The sequence below is a fragment of the Dryobates pubescens genome, chromosome 38, assembly GCF_014839835.1.
Source record: "Dryobates pubescens isolate bDryPub1 chromosome 38, bDryPub1.pri, whole genome shotgun sequence".
Lineage (NCBI taxonomy): Eukaryota > Metazoa > Chordata > Aves > Piciformes > Picidae > Dryobates > Dryobates pubescens.
This window is the reverse complement of record NC_071649.1, coordinates 642,543-661,718: the sequence shown is the minus strand read 5'-3', so window position 1 is coordinate 661,718 and position 19,176 is coordinate 642,543. Positions and strand designations below refer to the sequence as shown.

General features: G+C 43.5%; 1 protein-coding gene across 1 annotated transcript in view; it reads right to left on the bottom strand.

The window, feature by feature from the left end:
• Nucleotides 1-19,176, bottom strand: part of BBS9 (Bardet-Biedl syndrome 9) — a 290,732-nt gene that overhangs the window by 230,495 nt on the left and 41,061 nt on the right. The window contains exons 10-14 of the mRNA XM_054177165.1: nt 8,103-8,284; nt 6,754-6,830; nt 5,121-5,174; nt 3,162-3,264; nt 1,804-1,908 (exon numbers count right to left, since the gene is read on the bottom strand). Of these exons, the coding sequence (XP_054033140.1) occupies nt 1,804-1,908; nt 3,162-3,264; nt 5,121-5,174; nt 6,754-6,830; nt 8,103-8,284 (521 nt within the window). The remainder of the gene's footprint in view (nt 1-1,803; nt 1,909-3,161; nt 3,265-5,120; nt 5,175-6,753; nt 6,831-8,102; nt 8,285-19,176) is intronic.

The following is a 19,176-nucleotide window of genomic DNA, read 5'->3' as shown; positions in this document are numbered from 1 at the left end:
CTGAAGGGAAGTTTTAAAACTCTCTGCAGCTCCCTGATTTTGTTTTATGTCACATCTTGTGGGGATTTGCATAGAAACACTCAAACAGACTTAAGATTTAAGATAAATTTTATTTGCCTAACCAAAAGGCTGTCAGAATCCAATATAACAGCTAAAATAGAAACATAAGCTAAACTAGTCTCACCCGGAAAACATACCACATTCATTTCCTGCTGACAAACACCATAGAATCCTAGAATGGCTTAGGTTGGAAGAGACCTCAGAGATAACCTGCTCCAACCTCCCCACCATGGGCAGGGACACCTCTCAACTAGACTCAGCTGCTCAAGGCTTCATCCAACCTGGCCTTCAACACCCTCAGGAAAGAGGCAGCCACAACGTCCCTGGGCAGCCTATTCCATAGTCTCACCACCCTCCTACTGAAGACCTTCTTCCTAAGATCCAGTCTAACCCTGCTCTCCCTCAGCTTCAAACCATTCCCCTTTAAGTTTGATACTCTGGTCTTGCAAAGGAAAACTACAGAAGGCAGACCAACAAAGCAAACCCCAAGCTTTCCAAACCAGAGGATCCAAGATATTCAACTGTACCACCTATAGAGCCATACCACAAAACCTGTCAGAAGTCACAGCACAAAGCTGGACACATCTCATTCACAAGGAATAAGAAGCCAGAGTCACAATGGAGAGGGACTGACCTTGTCCAAGCTGTTCATGCAGGCTCTCCAGGAAAAGGGAGGAGCAGCCTTTTCTCTCTCTCACCCTCTGCACATATCTGCAAGTCTTGTCTAAATATCAAGTCTTTAAAACCCTGAGTTTCAGTTTTGTCTCAACCATTTCAATCACCAGACAGTCTAGACTATGATAAACACAACGTTTCAAGTGAGAGGAGATGTGAAGTCACTGCTTAAACAAAAACGTCTGCATAAGATAAGGTCCTGAAGACCACCACCCTTCACAGAAGCTCTAATTCCACATGCACTTTTTGGATGTCATTTTACTCCACGTCACCCTTCCATTTGTGCTGGCACAATGCTCTGCTTGCACAGTGAACCGAAGCAGCAGATCTGGCTGAGAAATAGCTGTTGATTGTGTGAGCACAAGATGGGAGGAGGTGCAGGAGCAAAGCCAAGCAGAAGTGAAGAAGAGACAGCTTACGACTGGTTTAGGCTGCATTTAACTTAACAGGCAAGCCCTGCCTGAATACAGCTTCTCAGCAGGCTAACACATTCACAGGCTGTGTGTAGGAAGTTAATCAGTCTGCAGTTGTGGGCAGCTGGGTACATTAACATATTGTATCTCTAGGGTGACTAAGGGTGTTATAAACCAGAAGTACTTAATTTTTATTCTTTTGGATTAGTTTATTTGGAATGAATATGTTTAAGTGTTAAAAGGGAAGTGAGGAATAATCACTCTCAATGCCTGCTCCAATCTCTTCCTCTGTAGGGAGGTAGTTACAATCACATTAGTTGGCAGCCCAGAAGGCTGAATAGTCATCAAGATGCAATTAATTTCCCACACCAAGATGCCATCCCTGAAAGGGCAGAACAGAAGTGAATTATTAGGAGAGGGTGGGAAAGCTTGAACAGCTGTTTCCTAAGATACAAGTATATGATGTTGCCTCTGTAAGATCAGAACTTAATGATGCTAAGGAAAGTATTAACTAAAACTGAAGACTACACTGTGATACACATAATTCCTTTAATTACTACTACCCTTAGTGTATTTCAAAGAACATCTGTAAGAAATCTGCCAAGAAAAAGAATTTATTAAAAGGCAAATCAGTTTGACATTTCCAGTGGCTTACCTGTGGGTATATTATATGAGAGCAGACAATTTCCTTCTAGTTCTGAGGGAGAACAATTCCCCTTCAAAAAGACAGACACCACCACAGTTTCCAATGAATCTTGTTCTAAAAACAATCATAGAATCAATAAGGTTGGAAAAGACCTCAAAGACCATCAAGTCCAACCTGTCACCCAACACCTCATGACTACTAGACCATGGCACTAAGTGCCACATCCAGTCCCCTCTTGAACGCCTCCAGAGACAGTGACTCCACCACCTCCTGGGCAGCCCATTCCAATGGCTAACAACTCTGTGAAGAACTTTCTCCTCACCTCGAGTCTAAAGTTCCCCATGTGCAGCTTGAGACTGTGTCCTCTTGTTCTGGTGCTGGTTGCCTGAGAGAACAGACCAACCCCCTCCTGCCTACAACCATCCTTCAAGTAGTTGTAGACAGCAATAAGGTCACCCCTGAGCCTCCTCTTCTCCAGGCTAAGCAATACAGAATTAAATCAAGTAATAGGAGCATCCAAATATCTATTTATTTTCTAGCACTTTGGGAAATCTTCTACTAAATTGTGGTAGTTGCTGCCATTAGTTCACCTTTATTAAATTGCTGGCTATGCTCCTTTTAAAATGTGTCATTTGATAAAGGTAAACTAGTCCCTCCACCTTGTAGCTAACCTGAAGAACAACCAGTAAAACAATTCAGCACCACAAAGACTAACAACACACAACACTCTTCTCTGGTCTTCATCTGCAAGTAGTCTTCAAGGCTATCCCACCTGAATCTTATCAATAGAGCTGGTAAAAGGCTAGAATCACCAAGCAGTTGATGCTAAGTTAGGGATGGAATCAACTTAACCAGGTTGGAAAAGACCTTCGAGATCATCAAGGCCAACCTATCACCCAACACCATCTAATCAACTAAACCATGGTACCAAGTGCCTCATCCAGTCTCCTCTTCAGACCAAATATTTAAATCTATTACAGTAAGGGATAGAACATATGCTAGAGCTTGCCCACAGCTAAACAGGCTTTCTGTTCCTGCTTCTAGCTCAGCACTGCTCTTTCTACATGGACAGCAAAACTATCACAGAGTAACTAATTTTTTTCCCTCCATCATGAAGCTGCCACTCTACATCTCCAGCCCTGCCAAGCACCACACCATAATCAAGAAAGTAACTCCATTTTTTTCTACTTGCCTTCCTCCACCAAGCAGGATTTTGTAGCTGCAGAGTGTAGGCAAGGCACATTTTTAATTGCTTTAAGTGTAGTGTATCTGCAACAACACACTCAACACAGGCTGGACTACACCTTTCAAAACTCCTCAGGAAAAAATTATGATACAGGAGCTGTAATGACACTATAATAATTTACCTAAATCATCCAAGATGAACTGGTCACAGGTCACAGCTAATGGAGCTTGTACACACACTGTCAGGTTTGGTTTCTGTGCAGCCACTCTGCTCTGTATTGTTATCTAAATCAAGTGACACGAAGAAGTATTAGAAGAAAGCAACAAAATCATCTCTGTATAGCAGAAACCAAACTTAACCAGCAAAACTGTATGAAAAAGACCAGTTCAGCAACAATGCTTCAGAACTTCCTATTTCAACTTCAAACCCAGTATTTTCCTTTGACAATTGTCATTACTTACAGCAAGTAATGGGATGCTATAACTTGAAAAGCTATAATGAACTGAGATTTCTCATGCTCTTTGTAACTTTAAGCCAAGATCAACTATTGCTGAACTGATGATCAAAACATTGCCCAAGTGTCATGTGCATTAGTCCTAATGTAAATAATAAACAAAACAGTTCCTAGATGACTGAAGTGAAAAGCAAAATGAAAAAGAAAGCAAAGGTAAATCAGAAATTATTTAACTGTAAGGAGCAATTCATAGTCTTCTGAGTAACTTCAGAGCCAAGATCTGTATGATTTTTTTACTGCAAGCAAGTTCTAAAACTAAATATACAGGGTGTGGGTATCACAACTCCAAGACTCAATTATGAGAGCTGACCTAACCATAAAGCTGGAGTGGCCCTGGCTGCTTCTACTGGAGGCAAATCTTTCTCTGAAAAACCAATGGATAAGAAAATGTCCCTGTATGCTCTCAGATCTAAAGAACTAAGAAGGTCAGACCTAAAATGATAGTGTTGACTGAGATCTGAATGTGCTCTGGATATAACACAGAGTTTCTGTGTTACTATTATTGCCTGGTTTGTGTTGTTGGTCTACCCATTTGCTCACTACAGCCAGGTTAAAGCAGTTCGGGGACATATTAATAGCTAACAGTAGTACCGAAGAACTTCGTCCTCCCTCACACTTTCTTCAGATCAGTTCCAGGCAGCAACTCTCAAGGAGGATTCAAATGATATCAATTTTCAGGTTAGATTCTCCCAGCTTTTTTTCTCCTCACAAAAAGCTACAAAAGCTTTTTTTCACAAAAGAAACTCTGTTTTTCTTTATTGGCTACTAAAAAGGCAGCTGAAAATAAACTTTCCATTTACTCTTGGGAAAATCATTCCTATGACTCCAACAACTTAATGCAATCTTAATAATGTTTTTAGTATCAAAAAGAAAAACTCCAGTTGCTTTCTGACTTCACCAGAAGGCTTGCTGGAACCACAGAATCATAGAATCAATAAGGTTGGAAAAGAGCTCAAGAGATCATCAAGTCCAACCTATCACCCAACACCATCTAATCAACTAAACCATGGCACTAAGTGCCTCATCCAGGCTCTTTTTAAACACCTCCAGGGATGGTGACTCCACCACCTCCCTGGGCATCACATTCCAATGGCCAACAACTCTTTCTGGGAAGAGCTTTCTCCTCACCTCCAGCCTAAACCTCCCCTGGCACAGCTTGAGACTGTGTCCTCTTTTTCTGGTGCTGGTTGCCTGGGAGAAGAGACCAACCCCCACCTGGCTACAACCTCCCTTCAGGTCGTTGTGGACAGCAAGAAGGTCTCCCCTGAGCCTCCTCTTCTCCAGGCTAAGCAACCCCAGCTCCCTCAGCCTCTCCTCACAGGGCTGTGCTCCAGACCCCTCCCCAGCTTTGTTGCCCTTCTCTGGACACCTTCCAGCAACTCAACATCTTTCCTAAACTGAGGGCCCCAGAGCTGGACACAGGACTCAAGGTGTGGCCTAACTGGTGCTGAGTACAGGGGCAAAAAGGAACCTCCACAGGCAATGACACCTCATCATACTAAGGAGAAAAAAGACTTATGTATATATTACATTTCAAATTCTACTCATTCTCATGACCTAAGAGACAGTGACAGTTCAAACTTGCCACCACCATCTGAACACTGCTGCTGAAGGCAGGCACAGTACCTTTACTGTGACTGATGGTACTGCCTCTGCTTTCACCTCACTGTCGATGGCCTGCTGTGAAGAAAAAGATGAAAACAGAGTAAATTCAGCATCACACATGAATGAGTGAACACAATGAATGCAATACTGCTTTCCTACCATCAGCTTGGTAAAGAGGGAGTTATTGGTGAAGGACTCGTCACTCCTATGACAAATCAAAATATACAAAACACATTTCTGAGTTCCTTCTGAAAATGCAAAGCCTCTGTTTGAAGCTGACTACAAAAAGGCCAGTAGAAGGTCACAAAGGTTGCATACATAAGAAACTAATACACTCTCATGTATATATAAATATTTGAAACTCTTTTCTTTGGCACACTACTTTCCACTCTCTATTTATTTACATTCTGGACATACCTTCTCTAATTCAGTAGGGAAAGGTGACTTCCAATCTGCCAAAATATTATATACACACCACAGTATGGACTATAAAATCATCACATACTATCTTAAAATCAGAAACACACACTGAAGTTCAAAAGGAGGTTGTAGCAGCTACCTTGCTGTTCCTGCTAATTTCTATTTTCAATTCATCCATTTAAGTCAAAATTCATCCTGACCTCATCATCACAGAATAGCTCAAGCTGTATGGGACATTAGATACCATTTACTCCAACCTCCCTTCCTTGGCCAGGGACATCTCTCAACTAGACTCAGCTGCCCAGGCATCATCCAGCCTGACCTCGACACCCCCAGGGAGGAGGCAGCCACAACCGCCCTGGGCAGCTTATTCCAGATTCCCACCACCCTCCTACTGAGGAACTTTTTCCTAGGAGCCAGTCTAACCCTGCTCTCCCTCAGCTTCAAACCATTCCCCCTTGTCCTACTGCTTGACACCCTTACGGAAAGTCCCTCCTCAGCCTTCCTGTAGGAAAGCATTGGAAGGCAGCTCTGAAGTCCCCTGGAGTCTTCTCCAGGCTGAAAAACCCCAGCTCCCTCACTCTGTCCCCATAGCAGAGAGGTTCCAGCCCTTGGATCACCTTTGTGTCCCTCCTCTGGACTCACTCCAACAGCTCTGTGTCCTTCTTATGCTGGGGACACCAGAACTGGACACAGTGTTCAAGATCAGGTCTCACAAGAGCAAGGCGGCATAATCACCTCTTAACCTGCTGGCCACACTCCTCTTGATGATAAAAGATCTATTATCATATTTTATGCTTATATTTTATTTTGCAACAGGTCAGTTCTTACAGTTTAGAAAGGCTTCCTGTCTGTCTAAACTACTCTATTTTAAAGAAACACTTCAGTCTCAGTCAGACAAACATAAATACATAATAATCACTACCTAGGATTAATCATTATTTACTCCTGAATACAGCCCAATTTTTACAGAACAATTTATTTTTCATAGAATTATTAGGGTTGAAAGGGACCTCAAGGATCATCCAGTTCCAATCCCCCTGCCATGGGCTAGATCAGGTTGCTCAGAGCCACATCCAGCCTGGCCTTCAAAACTTCGAGGGATGAGGCTTCCACCACCTCCCTGGGCAACCTGTGCCAGTGTCTCACCACCCTCATGGCGAAGAACTTCTTCCTAACATCCAGTTTGAATCTACCCATTTCTAGGTTTGCTCCATTCCATACAGGTACTTACTGATTCTGCATCCAACTCAGGTGAAACTTCTGCTGTGACAATTACATCTCTGTGTTTTTCAGACTGGGGCAAAATATCTGAAATACAAAGACAAAGTAAATCATCTCTCCTTGGTCAAACAATCAGCTACATTTCTAAATGTATGTCATTTCTCTGATCAAAGGAAATCTCCCAGTTTTATAACAGATATCCTAAGCCTGGACCTCATTCTGGATCTCTGATTTATGTGTGAAATGGGATTAAGATGTATTTGATACTGAGATTTTACACCTACTATCCAGGCATACACTATTACACCTGTAACAAACAACTCTTACACACCACCCATCTCACAGCTCTTGAAGTGATTTGATAATGAATAAGTGAGACACAAAGATTCTGTGCCTAACAGTGAAAAACTGAAAGAGATTTGAGAAATTCCTCTGCAGAAGAAGACAGAAAAGGTTTTAGGTAAAGAACATTAGGTGGGACTTGGTTTACAACATGTTACCCAATGATCATAGAATCATGACATCAATAAGGTTGGAAAAGACCTCAGAGATCATAAAGTCCAACCTGTCACCCAACACCTCATGGCTAACTGAACCATGGCTTCAAATGCCACATCTAAGCCTTTTTTGAACACCTCCAGGGATGGTGACTCCACCACCTCCCTGGGCAGCACATTCCAATGGCCAATTACTCTTTCTGGGAAGAACTTTCTCCTCACCTCAAGCCTAAACTTCCTCTGGCACAGCTTGAAATCTCCAGCTCTGTCAGCATACAAAGCAAAGAATGCTGCAAATTAACTTGGGGATGTGTGGTTGGAAAGTCACAACTTGAAGAGGGACCTAAGGAGTAAGTTCTTTACCATGAAAGGTAGAGGAACACTGGAACATGTTGCCCATGGAGGTGGTTGGGGCTCCATCTCTGGAGGTATTCAAGGTGAGGTTGGACAGGGCTCTGGGCAACCTGATCTAGTTGAGGACGCCCCTGCTTACTGCAGAGGGGGTTGGCCTGGATGACCTCTGGATGGCCCTTCCAACCCAGACCATTCTGTGGTTCTGAATATGAGTCAGCAGTGTACCTTGAAAGTTCCCACAGGCATGATGTAAAGACAAATGAAAAACTCTGTGTCCAAGGGCTTTACAGCCTAGGATCTGTTTTGGCACTTCTTTTTATTAAAATCTGAACTTTATTGAGTACTGCAGATCCTACAGAAATGGAATTGTGGCTGAAGTCTGAAAACAAAGTATTTTCAAGCACTGATGTGATCGTTTGAGGCTGTGCCTTTAAGAACAACTACCACAACTGAAAGGAAAATCAAGTGGTTTGGAATATGTACAACTATAGGAAAGTTAGAGGTACACCTTGTGCTGTTGTGGCTTCCTTGATGATTTTCTGAAGCTCCTTCATTTCAGCATCATATTCTTCATAGTTTATCTCCCTAGAATCAACCTTTGGAGCCTGGAAGATCGAAGGATCAGTTCCAAGGTAGGAACACTGAAGATGCCCATCATCACTCAGGGTGACTATAACACCCTTCAGGTCTCTGCATCACCAAAAAATAAAGGTCAGAAAGGAAATGGGAAGAATCTCAGAAGCAGTAACAGCAGTAGCAGCACAAATTCATTCTACAAATAAACAGAACTTGCAGCTTTTCATGAGATTCAGTGAGCAAAATAAAACAACAATATTTCACCTTCAATTCAGATGTGCTTATTAATATTACTCGTATTACCCATGCTTGCTCAACATTACACAATATTACTCACGTTACACATATTGCAACAACACCTAAGGCAAATCTATGCTAGACAGATGAGTGGAACATCAGCCACTATCTCAAAATCCATACATCAAGACAGGTAGTGGAAAGGATCAGAAGAAGCTGAGTAGAGAGTAGACAGCATGGTTGTAAATTCTTGCCATTAATTAAGTGTTACTTAATTCAAGTATGAGTATTTAAGTTGCTAAGCCTAAATATATAGGGCTTTGCTGAATGCTTGACAAGTGAACTTTGCCATCCTGGTGACAGGCAAAGCAGAGCCTTTTAAAAAGGGATATTATAGAAGGAAATGCTACCATGCTCCAAACACACTGCCCCGGGCTCTGCTATTTAGTTACAGGAAACAATGAAGTTGCTAAAACAGATTCATAGAATCATAGAACCAATAAGATTGGAGAAGACCTCAGAGATCATCAAGTCCAACCTATCACCCAACACGTCATGACAACTAAACCATGGCTCCGAGTGCCACATCCAATCCTTTTTTTAACACCTCCAGGGACAGTGACTCCACTTCAGGTAGTTGTAGAGAGCAAGAAGGTCTCTCCCAAGCCTCCTTTTCTCCAGGCTAAGCAACCCCAGCTCCCTCAGCCTCTCCTCACAGGGCTGTGCTCCAGACCCCTCCCCAGCCTCATTGCTCTTCCCTGAACACATTCAAGTATCTCAATGTCTTTCTTAAACTGAGGGGCCCAGAACTGGACACAGGACTCAAGGTGTGGCAATGACTAACAGGAGAGTTGGGTGAAATGTGTGGACTTTTAAGGTGGAGTTTTGGAACACACACTCTGTAGCTCAGAAGTGGAGTGTAATTTATATAGGGGAAATCACATAATTTGATTTGATTTCATTTGATACATTACCTGCAGATAACTGCCAACTTAAAGGTACATGGGGAGGACAAATTACAAACCCCTGTTGAATTCATTATACTTCAGCAGTATATCACCAAAGATTTATTGCTAACAGTGTAACTATATTTCTTCCTGCCGTTTTGATTTACAGTCAGATGCCTTCATGGATATTTCCTCCTTACTTTAACGGATTTATAACCTTAGGAAAGAAATGTTAAGATGATCCAAAGCCATTGCTGGAGAGTATTAGAAACTGTCTTGTATTCAGGTGTCAGTTTTCTTTCTGCAGTTGTGGAATAAGCTCACAATGCACTTTCCCTCATTGACTCTTTTTGTTTGCCCGGGGGCTGGGGTCAGAGTGGCTGGAGAGCAGCCAGGCAGAAAGGGACCTGGGGGTACTGGATGACAGCAGCTGAACATGAGCCAGCAGTGTGCCCAGGTGGCCAAGAAGGCCAATGGCATCCTGGCCTGCATCAGAAACAGTGTGGCCAGCAGGAGCAGGGGAAGTCATTTTGTCCTGTACTCAGCACTGGTTAAGCCACACCTTGAGTCCTGTGTCCAGTTCTGTGCTCCTCAATTTAGGAAAGATGTTGAGTTGCTGAAAGGTGTCCAGGGAAGGGCAACAAAGCTGGGGAGGGGGTTGGAGCACAGCCCTGTGAGGAGAGGCTGAGGGAGCTGGGGTTGCTTAGCCTGGAGAAGAGGAGGCTCAGGGGAGACCTAATTGCTATCTACAAGTACCTGAAGGGAGGTTGTAGCCAGGTGGGGGTTGGTCTCTTCTCCCAGGCAACCAGCACCAGAAAAAGAAGACACAGTCTCAAGCTGTGCCAGGGGAGGTTTAGGCTGGAGGTGAGGAGAAAGCTCTTCCCAGAAAGAGTTGTTGGCCATTGGAATGTGCTGCCCAGGGAGGTGGTGGAGTCACCATCCCTGGAGGTGTTCAAAATAGGATTGGATGTGGCACTTGGAGCCATGGTTTAGTTGTCAGGAGGTGTTAGCTATTTTGTACTAGGTTGGAGTTGATGATCTCTGAGGTCTTTTCCAACCTGGCTGGTTCTGTGATTAGTTCAGAGACAAAAGCACTGGTGTAAGAATGAATTGTTACCAATGACACTGCTCCTTTGCTGCAGTCACTGTTCCACTGGGTTCTAGGAAGACTGTTCAGCATGTAACTTATACAAAGCTTTTAAATGTCTTTTGCAGTAATCTTTCCTCCTTGAAGGACTTCATTAATTAGTGTACCAGTAGGGGGAAAAAAAGTATCTGACTAACCAGTCACATGACTGACCCTCTTACAAGAAAGCTGTGGATGTGCTGGAAGGTGTCCAGAGAAGAGCCACAAGGAAGAGCAGAGGGCTGGAGCTGCTCTCCGATGAGAACAGACTGAGGGAGTTGGGGCTGTTCAGATTGGAGAAGAGAAGCCTCTGAGGAAACCTTATTGTGGTCTTCCAGTCTCTGAAGGGGGCCTACAGGAAAGCTGGGGAGGGACTTTTGAGGGTGTCAGGGAGTGATAGGGGAGAATGGAGCAAAACTAAAAATGGGTAGATTCAGATTGGATGTTAGGAAGAAGTTCTTCCCCATGAGGGTGGGAAGACACTAGTACAGGTTGCCCAGGGAGGTGGTCAGGCTGGATGTGGCTGTGAGCAAGCTGCTGTAGTGTGAGGTGTCCCTGGCCATGGCAGGGGGGGTTGGAACTGGCTGATCCTTGAGGTCCCTTCCAACCCTGACACTTCTATGATTCTGTGTTAATATCTAATTTTTGACATATTAATTTGTCTGTTTGAGCATTTGTCAGCCACTCCAGATTGCTTTATTTTCTCAGGCTTTTATAACTGTGATTAAAAGACAGCAGGGGGAGAGGGAGCATATTTAACAGTTTTATAGTAGCTTCTCCCCAGCTACTGCACTCACACAATATCCCTGCAAGCACTGTTACCTCATTTGGCACAGAATCTGGAATTTCAATTACTTGTTAAATTTCTTCTATTGTAAACTGTACTTTTTACTATCAGACAATAATCAAAGTAATACCAAATCTAAGAGGACACTTTAACAGTGAGGAAGTCAAAGTATGAAACAAATTATTCTGGTATCTAAAATAGCTTTGCAGGACAAAGCAGCTCCTACACACATCTGGGAGCAATTTGCAAAGCTCTATTTTATTGGATTCTGGGTAATAATAATGGCATATGCTTTTTGTAGGTCTTCTCTTAAAAGAAATTGCTCACAACAACATTCTTGAAGAAATTAAGATGTTTTGCTTGCTTCCAGTTAGATAATAACAAATTGATCACTTGACTGCTCTGGTGAAGCCACATCTGGAATATTGCTTCCAGTTCTGGGCCCCTCAGCTCAAGAAGGATCTCAGGAAACTGCTTGGAAGAGCACAGTGCAGAGCCACAAAGCTGATGCAGGCAGTGGAACATCTCCCTGTGAGGATAGGCTGAGGGAGGTGGGGCTCTTCAGCTTGGAGCAGAGGAACCTGAGGGGTGACCTTATTCCTCTTGATGAGGACATGCAGGGCACTGTCAGGAAGACAGAGCCAGGCTCTGCTCAGGGATGTCCAATGACAGGACAAGGGGCAGGGGATGCAAGCTGGAACAGAGGAGGTTCCATGTGAACAGGAGAAACTTTTTCACTGTGAGGGCACTAGAGCCCTGGAGCAGGCTGCCCAGAGAGATTGTGGAGTCTCCTCCTCTGGAGGCATTCAAAATGCATCTGGCTGTGTTTCAATGTGACCTGCCCTGGGTGATCCTGCTCTGGCAGGGGGTTGGACTAGCCCCTGCTATTCATTTGAAAGTGAGTATATTATTTTAAAATAGGAGAGGGAGAGCTGCTTGCCTTCTTGTTCCTGCAGTTTGAATTCCCACTTCTCAAGTTTTTTCCAGAAGCATGAAGGTAGGAGTGTTTTAAATGTCATTCTGAAGTTGAAACCCCTACAAAACCATATGATGCAAATAGCAGCCTTTCAGGAAAAAAACAAGGAAGTGACATGCAATACAATGAGATGAACTGGAAATATGGGAGTGTGCCTCATATCATCCAGCAAATACCATTTGAAACCACCTTGCTAGAAAGCTCAGGGACACAGCACAGTGCAGTCTGAACATAGCATTTGGTACCTCTGGATTCTGCAGGATCAGAATCCTACTAAGGTAAAAGAAACAGTCCCCAAATGTGAATGTGGTTATAAGCTACACACACTGAAGATCCCTCTTCTAAAGACCTTTGAAAAAGTTCTTATTTTGTACTGCCACCTCAACCACCCAGTGGCAATTCAGTGATAACAACAAATGCAATTGTCATGTTTTCCTCAGAAACATTTCTTTGAAGTGCAGTTATATTTAAGTAGAAAGAGTGTTGAATTCTCTGCATTTAGCTGCTCAGATCAGAGAACAAATCTTACCAAACGCTCAAATGAACATTTATAGAGTCATAGAATGGTTTGGGTTGGAAGGGACCTCCCAAGCTCATCCAATCCAACCACCCTGCAGTCAGCTGGGACATCCTCCAGGCTGCTCAGAGCCTCATCCAGCCTGACCTTGAATGTGTCCAAGGATAGGGCCTCAGTTACCACCCTGGGCAACCTGTTCCAGTGCTCCACCAGCCTCGCGGTTAAGAGCTTGTTCCTCTGTATGCATGCACAAAAGTGTGCAGTTCATAGCATGGTCATAACTGGCATCAGTCTTAACTATACTCCTACTATACAGAAAGAAAGTAAAAAAATCTTTCAACAATCTATAAAATTTGATTCCTGCAGTTTTCTTTCCATAAAAGCATGTAGTAAGTGCTAAGTTTTGCTGGGCTTATATGTTAAGTTTTGCCATTTTTATATGGGGATTCTTGAACAGCTGTTGGAGCTGTGGTGATGTCAGTAATAATAAGGAAGAACAGATGAGCTGGAATGAGGAACAAAGTCTTTTAAAGCATCTGGACAGCCTAAAAGAATTCAGTGAGAGGGGTTTTATTTTGATTTCACATGCTATTACCCTATATGTGACTGCCCTTCCACACCTTATAGACATAACTGAACTACAATATTTCTTTATATTTTTCCCAGTTAAATTCCAGTTCCTCTTGCCTTTCTACTACATGAGGAGCATAGTTAGACACAGTAATCTAGCCACCCACTGTATGACAACTCTGTGCCAGAGAGCAAGCTGTAATTTCAAGTTCATATCTGGACTAGGCAAGTATTTTCTCACTTGCAGAGTGATTGCAGCTTTTAACTATTCTGTTTAACAATACTGGAAGCTGAAACTTGATAAAGCAGATTTTCAACCAAGGGCTATACAACAGAATTCTGAAGTCCAAGCTTTTGGTTCACACACCTTGTGTAAACTGAGCTGAACAGCCTGGGGGGTACAGATGAGTTCAAATCTGGAAATTAATCCTGTGTCAACCCAAAGAATTTAAACACCAACTTCTGTTCTCTCATTTATGGTGACAGGCTGCTGAATCAGACTTCATATGCAATGCAGTAGTTTCTGATTCTTGAACTACATGATGCAACTTATATTTATTAAATCTCTAATTCTGTATAATCCACAATCAAATCTGTAAGAGCCTAAGACAAAATATGAACACCAATGGGTAGCTGGCTTCTAAAGATCATAGACTGGCTCATGTTGGGAGGGACTCTAGAGATCATCTACTCCAACTTCCCCAGTCATGGGCAGGGACACCTCTCAACTAGATTCAGCTGCTCAAGGCTTCAGCCAACCTGGCCTCGAACACCCCCAGGGAAGAGGCATCCACAAATGCCCTGGGCAGCCTATTCCAGAGCCTCAGCATCCTCCTGCTGAAAAACTTCTTCTTAAGTTCCAGTCCAACCCTGCTCTCCCTCAGCTTCAAACCATTCTCCCTTCTCTTGTCTCTAGACACCCTCATGAAAAGCCCCTCTGCGGGCTTCCTGTAGGATGCCCTCACAGATTGGAAGACAGCTTTAAGGTCCTCCTGGAATCTTCTCCAGGCTGAACACCCCAAATCCTTCAGCCTATCCTCATAGCAGAGATGCTCCAGATCTTGGATCATCTTTGTGACCTCCTCTGCACTCACGCCAACAGCTCTGTGTCCTTCTGCTGGGGACACCAGAACTGAAGGCAGTATTCAAGATAGGGTCTCAAAAGAGCAAAGGGAATGGCAGATACATATATCATATGGGATACAGTCTTCATGTGCTTGTGGCTGACAACACCCCTGTTAGGAGTTCAAGCACCACCCTTATAGTCAAGCCTGCAGTGATCATACCTGGGGGAAGCAGTAACAAAAACAATTACCTACCCAAATTTCCAACACCAAAGTCCCTTGTAGCCTTAGCAATCAGCAGTAATTTTTTTTTCCCTTGCAAACTGAGCAAAACAAAAATCACTGATCCATTTATAGGATTATTCCTCACTATAAACCTAGGCTGCCTTGACATTCACCAAGAGCTGCAGCGTGGATAAAGCTAAATCGTTGTGACTGCCATCATCAGCATAAGACATCTTTACTTTTACTTCCTGGCTTTTCAGCAGTCACTTTTGTTTAAAAACAGATAACTGTGTTCTTGCCCATCTCAAACAATGGGCATCCATTTGCTAGCCATCATGGGGTGAGTTGAATCTGCTGCTGTGTACATGCAATACCACGCTGCTGTCACGCCAGCTTCAAAATGAAACTGCTGGCTGGAGCAAAGTACCAGGAGGTTTGAAGTTCAGATGGGGAACATGAGAGGCTTCCTGTTCCAGCTGCTGGGTTTGGTTTCCAGGTTTGGGGTGTCGGTCATTTCTGCTGTGTGTGCTGCTGGTCAGGGGGTGGGGAGGTCGCTGGCTTCACAGCACAGAAGCAGCAGCAGATTTTCTGCTAATAAGCTATGGTAACTGCGCACTGGATCATTCCCAGTAAACTCCTTATCTCAACCCAGGCTTGGTTTACTTTTGTGTTAGTTTCCCTCCCTTTTGTGTGGGCAGAGAGGGGGGGTTTGTGAGAGCAGGCTGTGTTAACCCAGGACACCAACTTAGCTGATGCTAAAAAGCCAGGTTCTGGAAATTCAATATTTTAAGAAACTCCGAGATTCCTGTTCTTTGAAATGTGGCAAATGACTTGTGCATAGCATATAATAAAAGCTTTCCAGACTGCTTTATATATCCTCTTCAAAAGACATGCTATTCCATTACCAAGTAAAATCACATTTATCTGTCAAACAAATGAAAGTGAAAGCAAATATTCTAGTAACTTTCACCAACTTGTCCAAACCTGTCAGCTCCTTTTAATAAAAAGGAGCTGCACATTTTACAAGCCAGACATGTCATTTGGGGAGTTATTTGCTTCAAGAATCTTTCTTCCACGAGGAACAGTCCTTCTGCTCACAGAGGCAGCAGCATGTACAAATAAACGCTCACAGCGAAAGGTGGTTCCAGGATTCTAATTCCCAGAAGCAGTTCCCAAAAGTAAAGGCAGCACATACACAAAGCACTCCATTACCTACAGACAGGCACTACACACACAGGCTCCTGAAGTCTTTTGTTTTGATTGTTTCTAAATTCATCTGGCTGAAAGTGGAAATATCACAGAACCACAGAATTGTCAGGGAAGAGACCTCAAAGATCATCCACTTCCAACACCCCTGCCATGGGCAGGGACACCCCACACTACAGCAGGTTGCCCAGAGCCACATCCAGCCTTGCCTTCAAAACCTCCAGGGATGAGGCTGCCACCACCCCCCTGGGCAACCTGTGCCAGTCTCTCACCACCCTCCTGGGGAAGAACTACTTCCTAACATCCAATCTGAATCTACCCATTTCTAGTTTGGTTCCATTCCCCCCAGTCCTATCACTCCCTGACACCCCAGCTTTCTTGTAGCCCCCTTCAGATACTGGAAGGCCACATGAAGGTCTCTACAGAGCTTTCCCCGCTCCAGACTGTATAGTCCCAACTCCCTCAGTCTGTCCTCATAGCAGAGCAGCTCCAGCCCTCTGCTCAGCCTCATGGCCCTCCTCTGGACACCTTCCAGCATCTCCAGATCCTTTCTGTAATAGGGGCTCCAGAACTGGACATAGTGCTCCAGGTGAGGTCTCACCAGAGTGGAGTAGAGGGGGAGAATCACCTCCCTTGACCTGATGGCTATGCTTCTCTTGATGCAGCCCAGGATGTGATTGGCTTTCTGGGATGCAAGTGCACACTAGTGGGTCATTTAAACATGAGGTTCACTGACAAAGTAGAGCCTAAAGCAGTAAGAGTCCCCAAGAGATCAGAGAAGGAAGTAATAACATCCCTGAAAGCCTGGTAGAAAGCTGGGCTTCTGTTAGAACTGTGCCTGCTGATAGCTTCCAAATGAAATGCACAGTCTTTTTTGCCAATTAGATAACATCAGACTATATCTTCATGGATAGTCTAAAGCACAATGAAGCAAAATTAAGGTCATCAGAAATGTCAAGTTGAAAACCAGAGATCTTTGAAGAAGTCTGAAGTCTACTTCAGTTTCAAATGAAAAAAAATGAAATGTCAGGCTACCTTTTAACATTCACAGGATTCTCTGACGTAACTTGCAGACCACATACAAACAACAGCAGCAAAAGTATGACTGGTGAACTTCAGAAGTGTTCAAAAGAACTGAAGTCCCTGGTTTAAAGACTTCATGCTTTCCTACTGCCAAACCAGATTTGTAACTTGGAAGTGATCAGAACAGAAATCCCTTTCCTGAGACTACATCCAATCTGTAATGCTCTATCTATGTGGTTTTCACTCAAGCCACAGTGGCATTTCAGATGTTTGTGATGGAAACATCCCTGAGGCTAGCAACACGAGCTGTTTTGCTTCAGACTGAATGCACCTTAACATAATGTTCTAGTTTCAGGCCAGCTAGGTCAGAGAAGTACTTAGTGCAATCAATCAGCCATTAAAACATAGCACTCTCAGGAGCAGCTTTGCCAAGGGAGCCGGTGTCAAACAAATAGAAAAGCAGTTGTCCACGTCTTTTAAGCTACTCCACGGACCTATTATGGCCAAGCACATGGAGACAAGGATAATTCAGGCACAGAAAAGCAAATGCAACTTGTGATAGGCCCTTAAAAAGTTACTTTCTGCTACTTTCTCATCAAGTAGTTCCAGATGATTCAGACAAACATAATGTTCCCCCACCAAAGCGGGGAGTTAAGTCACTTGCCTTTACAGGCTCAAATATCTGCCAGCAGGGGAAAAAAAACACAACCCACAAACACTTTCATAGGAGGTGCTTTAATTAACAGGAATCCCATTCCTATGGGCTTGCTCCCCACACTTGTACCCAGATGATGAGGGGAGTGAGGGAGAGAGAGAACAAGAAACATACCACATCTCAAGCAGCATCCAAAGTGACAAGTTCATAGACCTGATAATCTAGAGAGATGAGAGGTAGTTTATGGAATTTCCTCTGCTAAGGAAATGTGGAGGCCACAGGGACTTAGAAAAGAGGTCTCTGAGAGAACAGAAAAATGAAAATTAAAGGGCAAGAAAAAAAGGGAATGGACTTTGAAGTCAGTGCTAAGATATTTGTATAATTATGCAGGACACCAAGCAAACACTGCTGCTCACAGTTACCATTTCACCACTGAAAATACACAAGAAGTAGAAATTCCTCTATTTCCTTTGAGAAACTTCCCAGGTTTCAGGGACTCTAACTGTAAGAATAGAATAGAATAGAACAGAACCAAACCGAACCTCTCCAAGCCACTCTGGAATGGAGGTTTGGGAGATTATTATCTAGAGTTTAATTCAATTCATTCCCAGCACTTCAACCATTTTCTTGCCGAGTTTCAGCTCCAGTGAGAACGCTTTTGCACAGCCCTTGCTTTAAGGATGACAACACAGAGCGTGGAAAAACACAACAGTCCAAGCAGGCTTGTCAATGGGAAGATGAATCTGTGCTGAGCAAGTCCTAAGCAGTTTAAATTAATCCTACATGTCAAGGTAAGTGGTTATACCTCTGAAGCAATCCAAGCAGTGCTAAGCATGTAGGAGTCCCCTTGACAAGGTTTTCATGTCATCAGCAGTTAGTAACTTCTATGCGTTAACAGAAGGATAAACTTCTAACAAAATAAGAGAGACATCAGAACTGAGCTTCCAGCTCTGTGATTGTAGTTATAGGAGACCTTGGGGTACAACGCTGAATAAGACCAACTCAGATTTCCATCTGTAAATGGAATTTTAGAATAGAATAGAATTAACCAGGTTGGAAATGACCTTTGAGGTCATCAAGTCCAACCTATCACCCAACACCATCTAATCAACTCAACCATGGCACCAAGTGTCTCATCCAGGCTCTTTCTAAACACCTCCAGTGATGGGGACTCCACCACCTCCCTGGGCAGCACATTCCAATGGCCAATCTCTCTTTCTGGGAAGAATTTCTTCCTAACATCCAGCCTAAGCCTCCCCTGGCACAGCTTGAGACTGTGTCCTCTTCTTCTGGTGCTGGTTGCCTGGGAGAAGAGACCAACCCCCACCTGGCTAATTTTCTGATTACCAGGTTTTGTAGGAAGTTTTCAGTTGCCTTACAGAGAACATTCAGGTCTTCAGGCAAAAAGTGTAGTTCAATAGCTAAGAAATACATCACTTCTGGAGTGAGGAGACACCTTACCAAAATCTTACCAGTAACCATTTAACTCCAGTTCTCGTGTTTCTCAAAATCTGATGGCAATCAAGCAGTTTATGCTGGAATTTAATCCCAAATGTGGTAATATGTTCTTGTCATTATTCACATCTCCTATGATGAAAGGCTGAAAGACCTGGGGTTGTATAGTCTAGAGAGTCCTGTGTCCAGTTCTGGGACCCTCAGTTTAGGAAAGATGT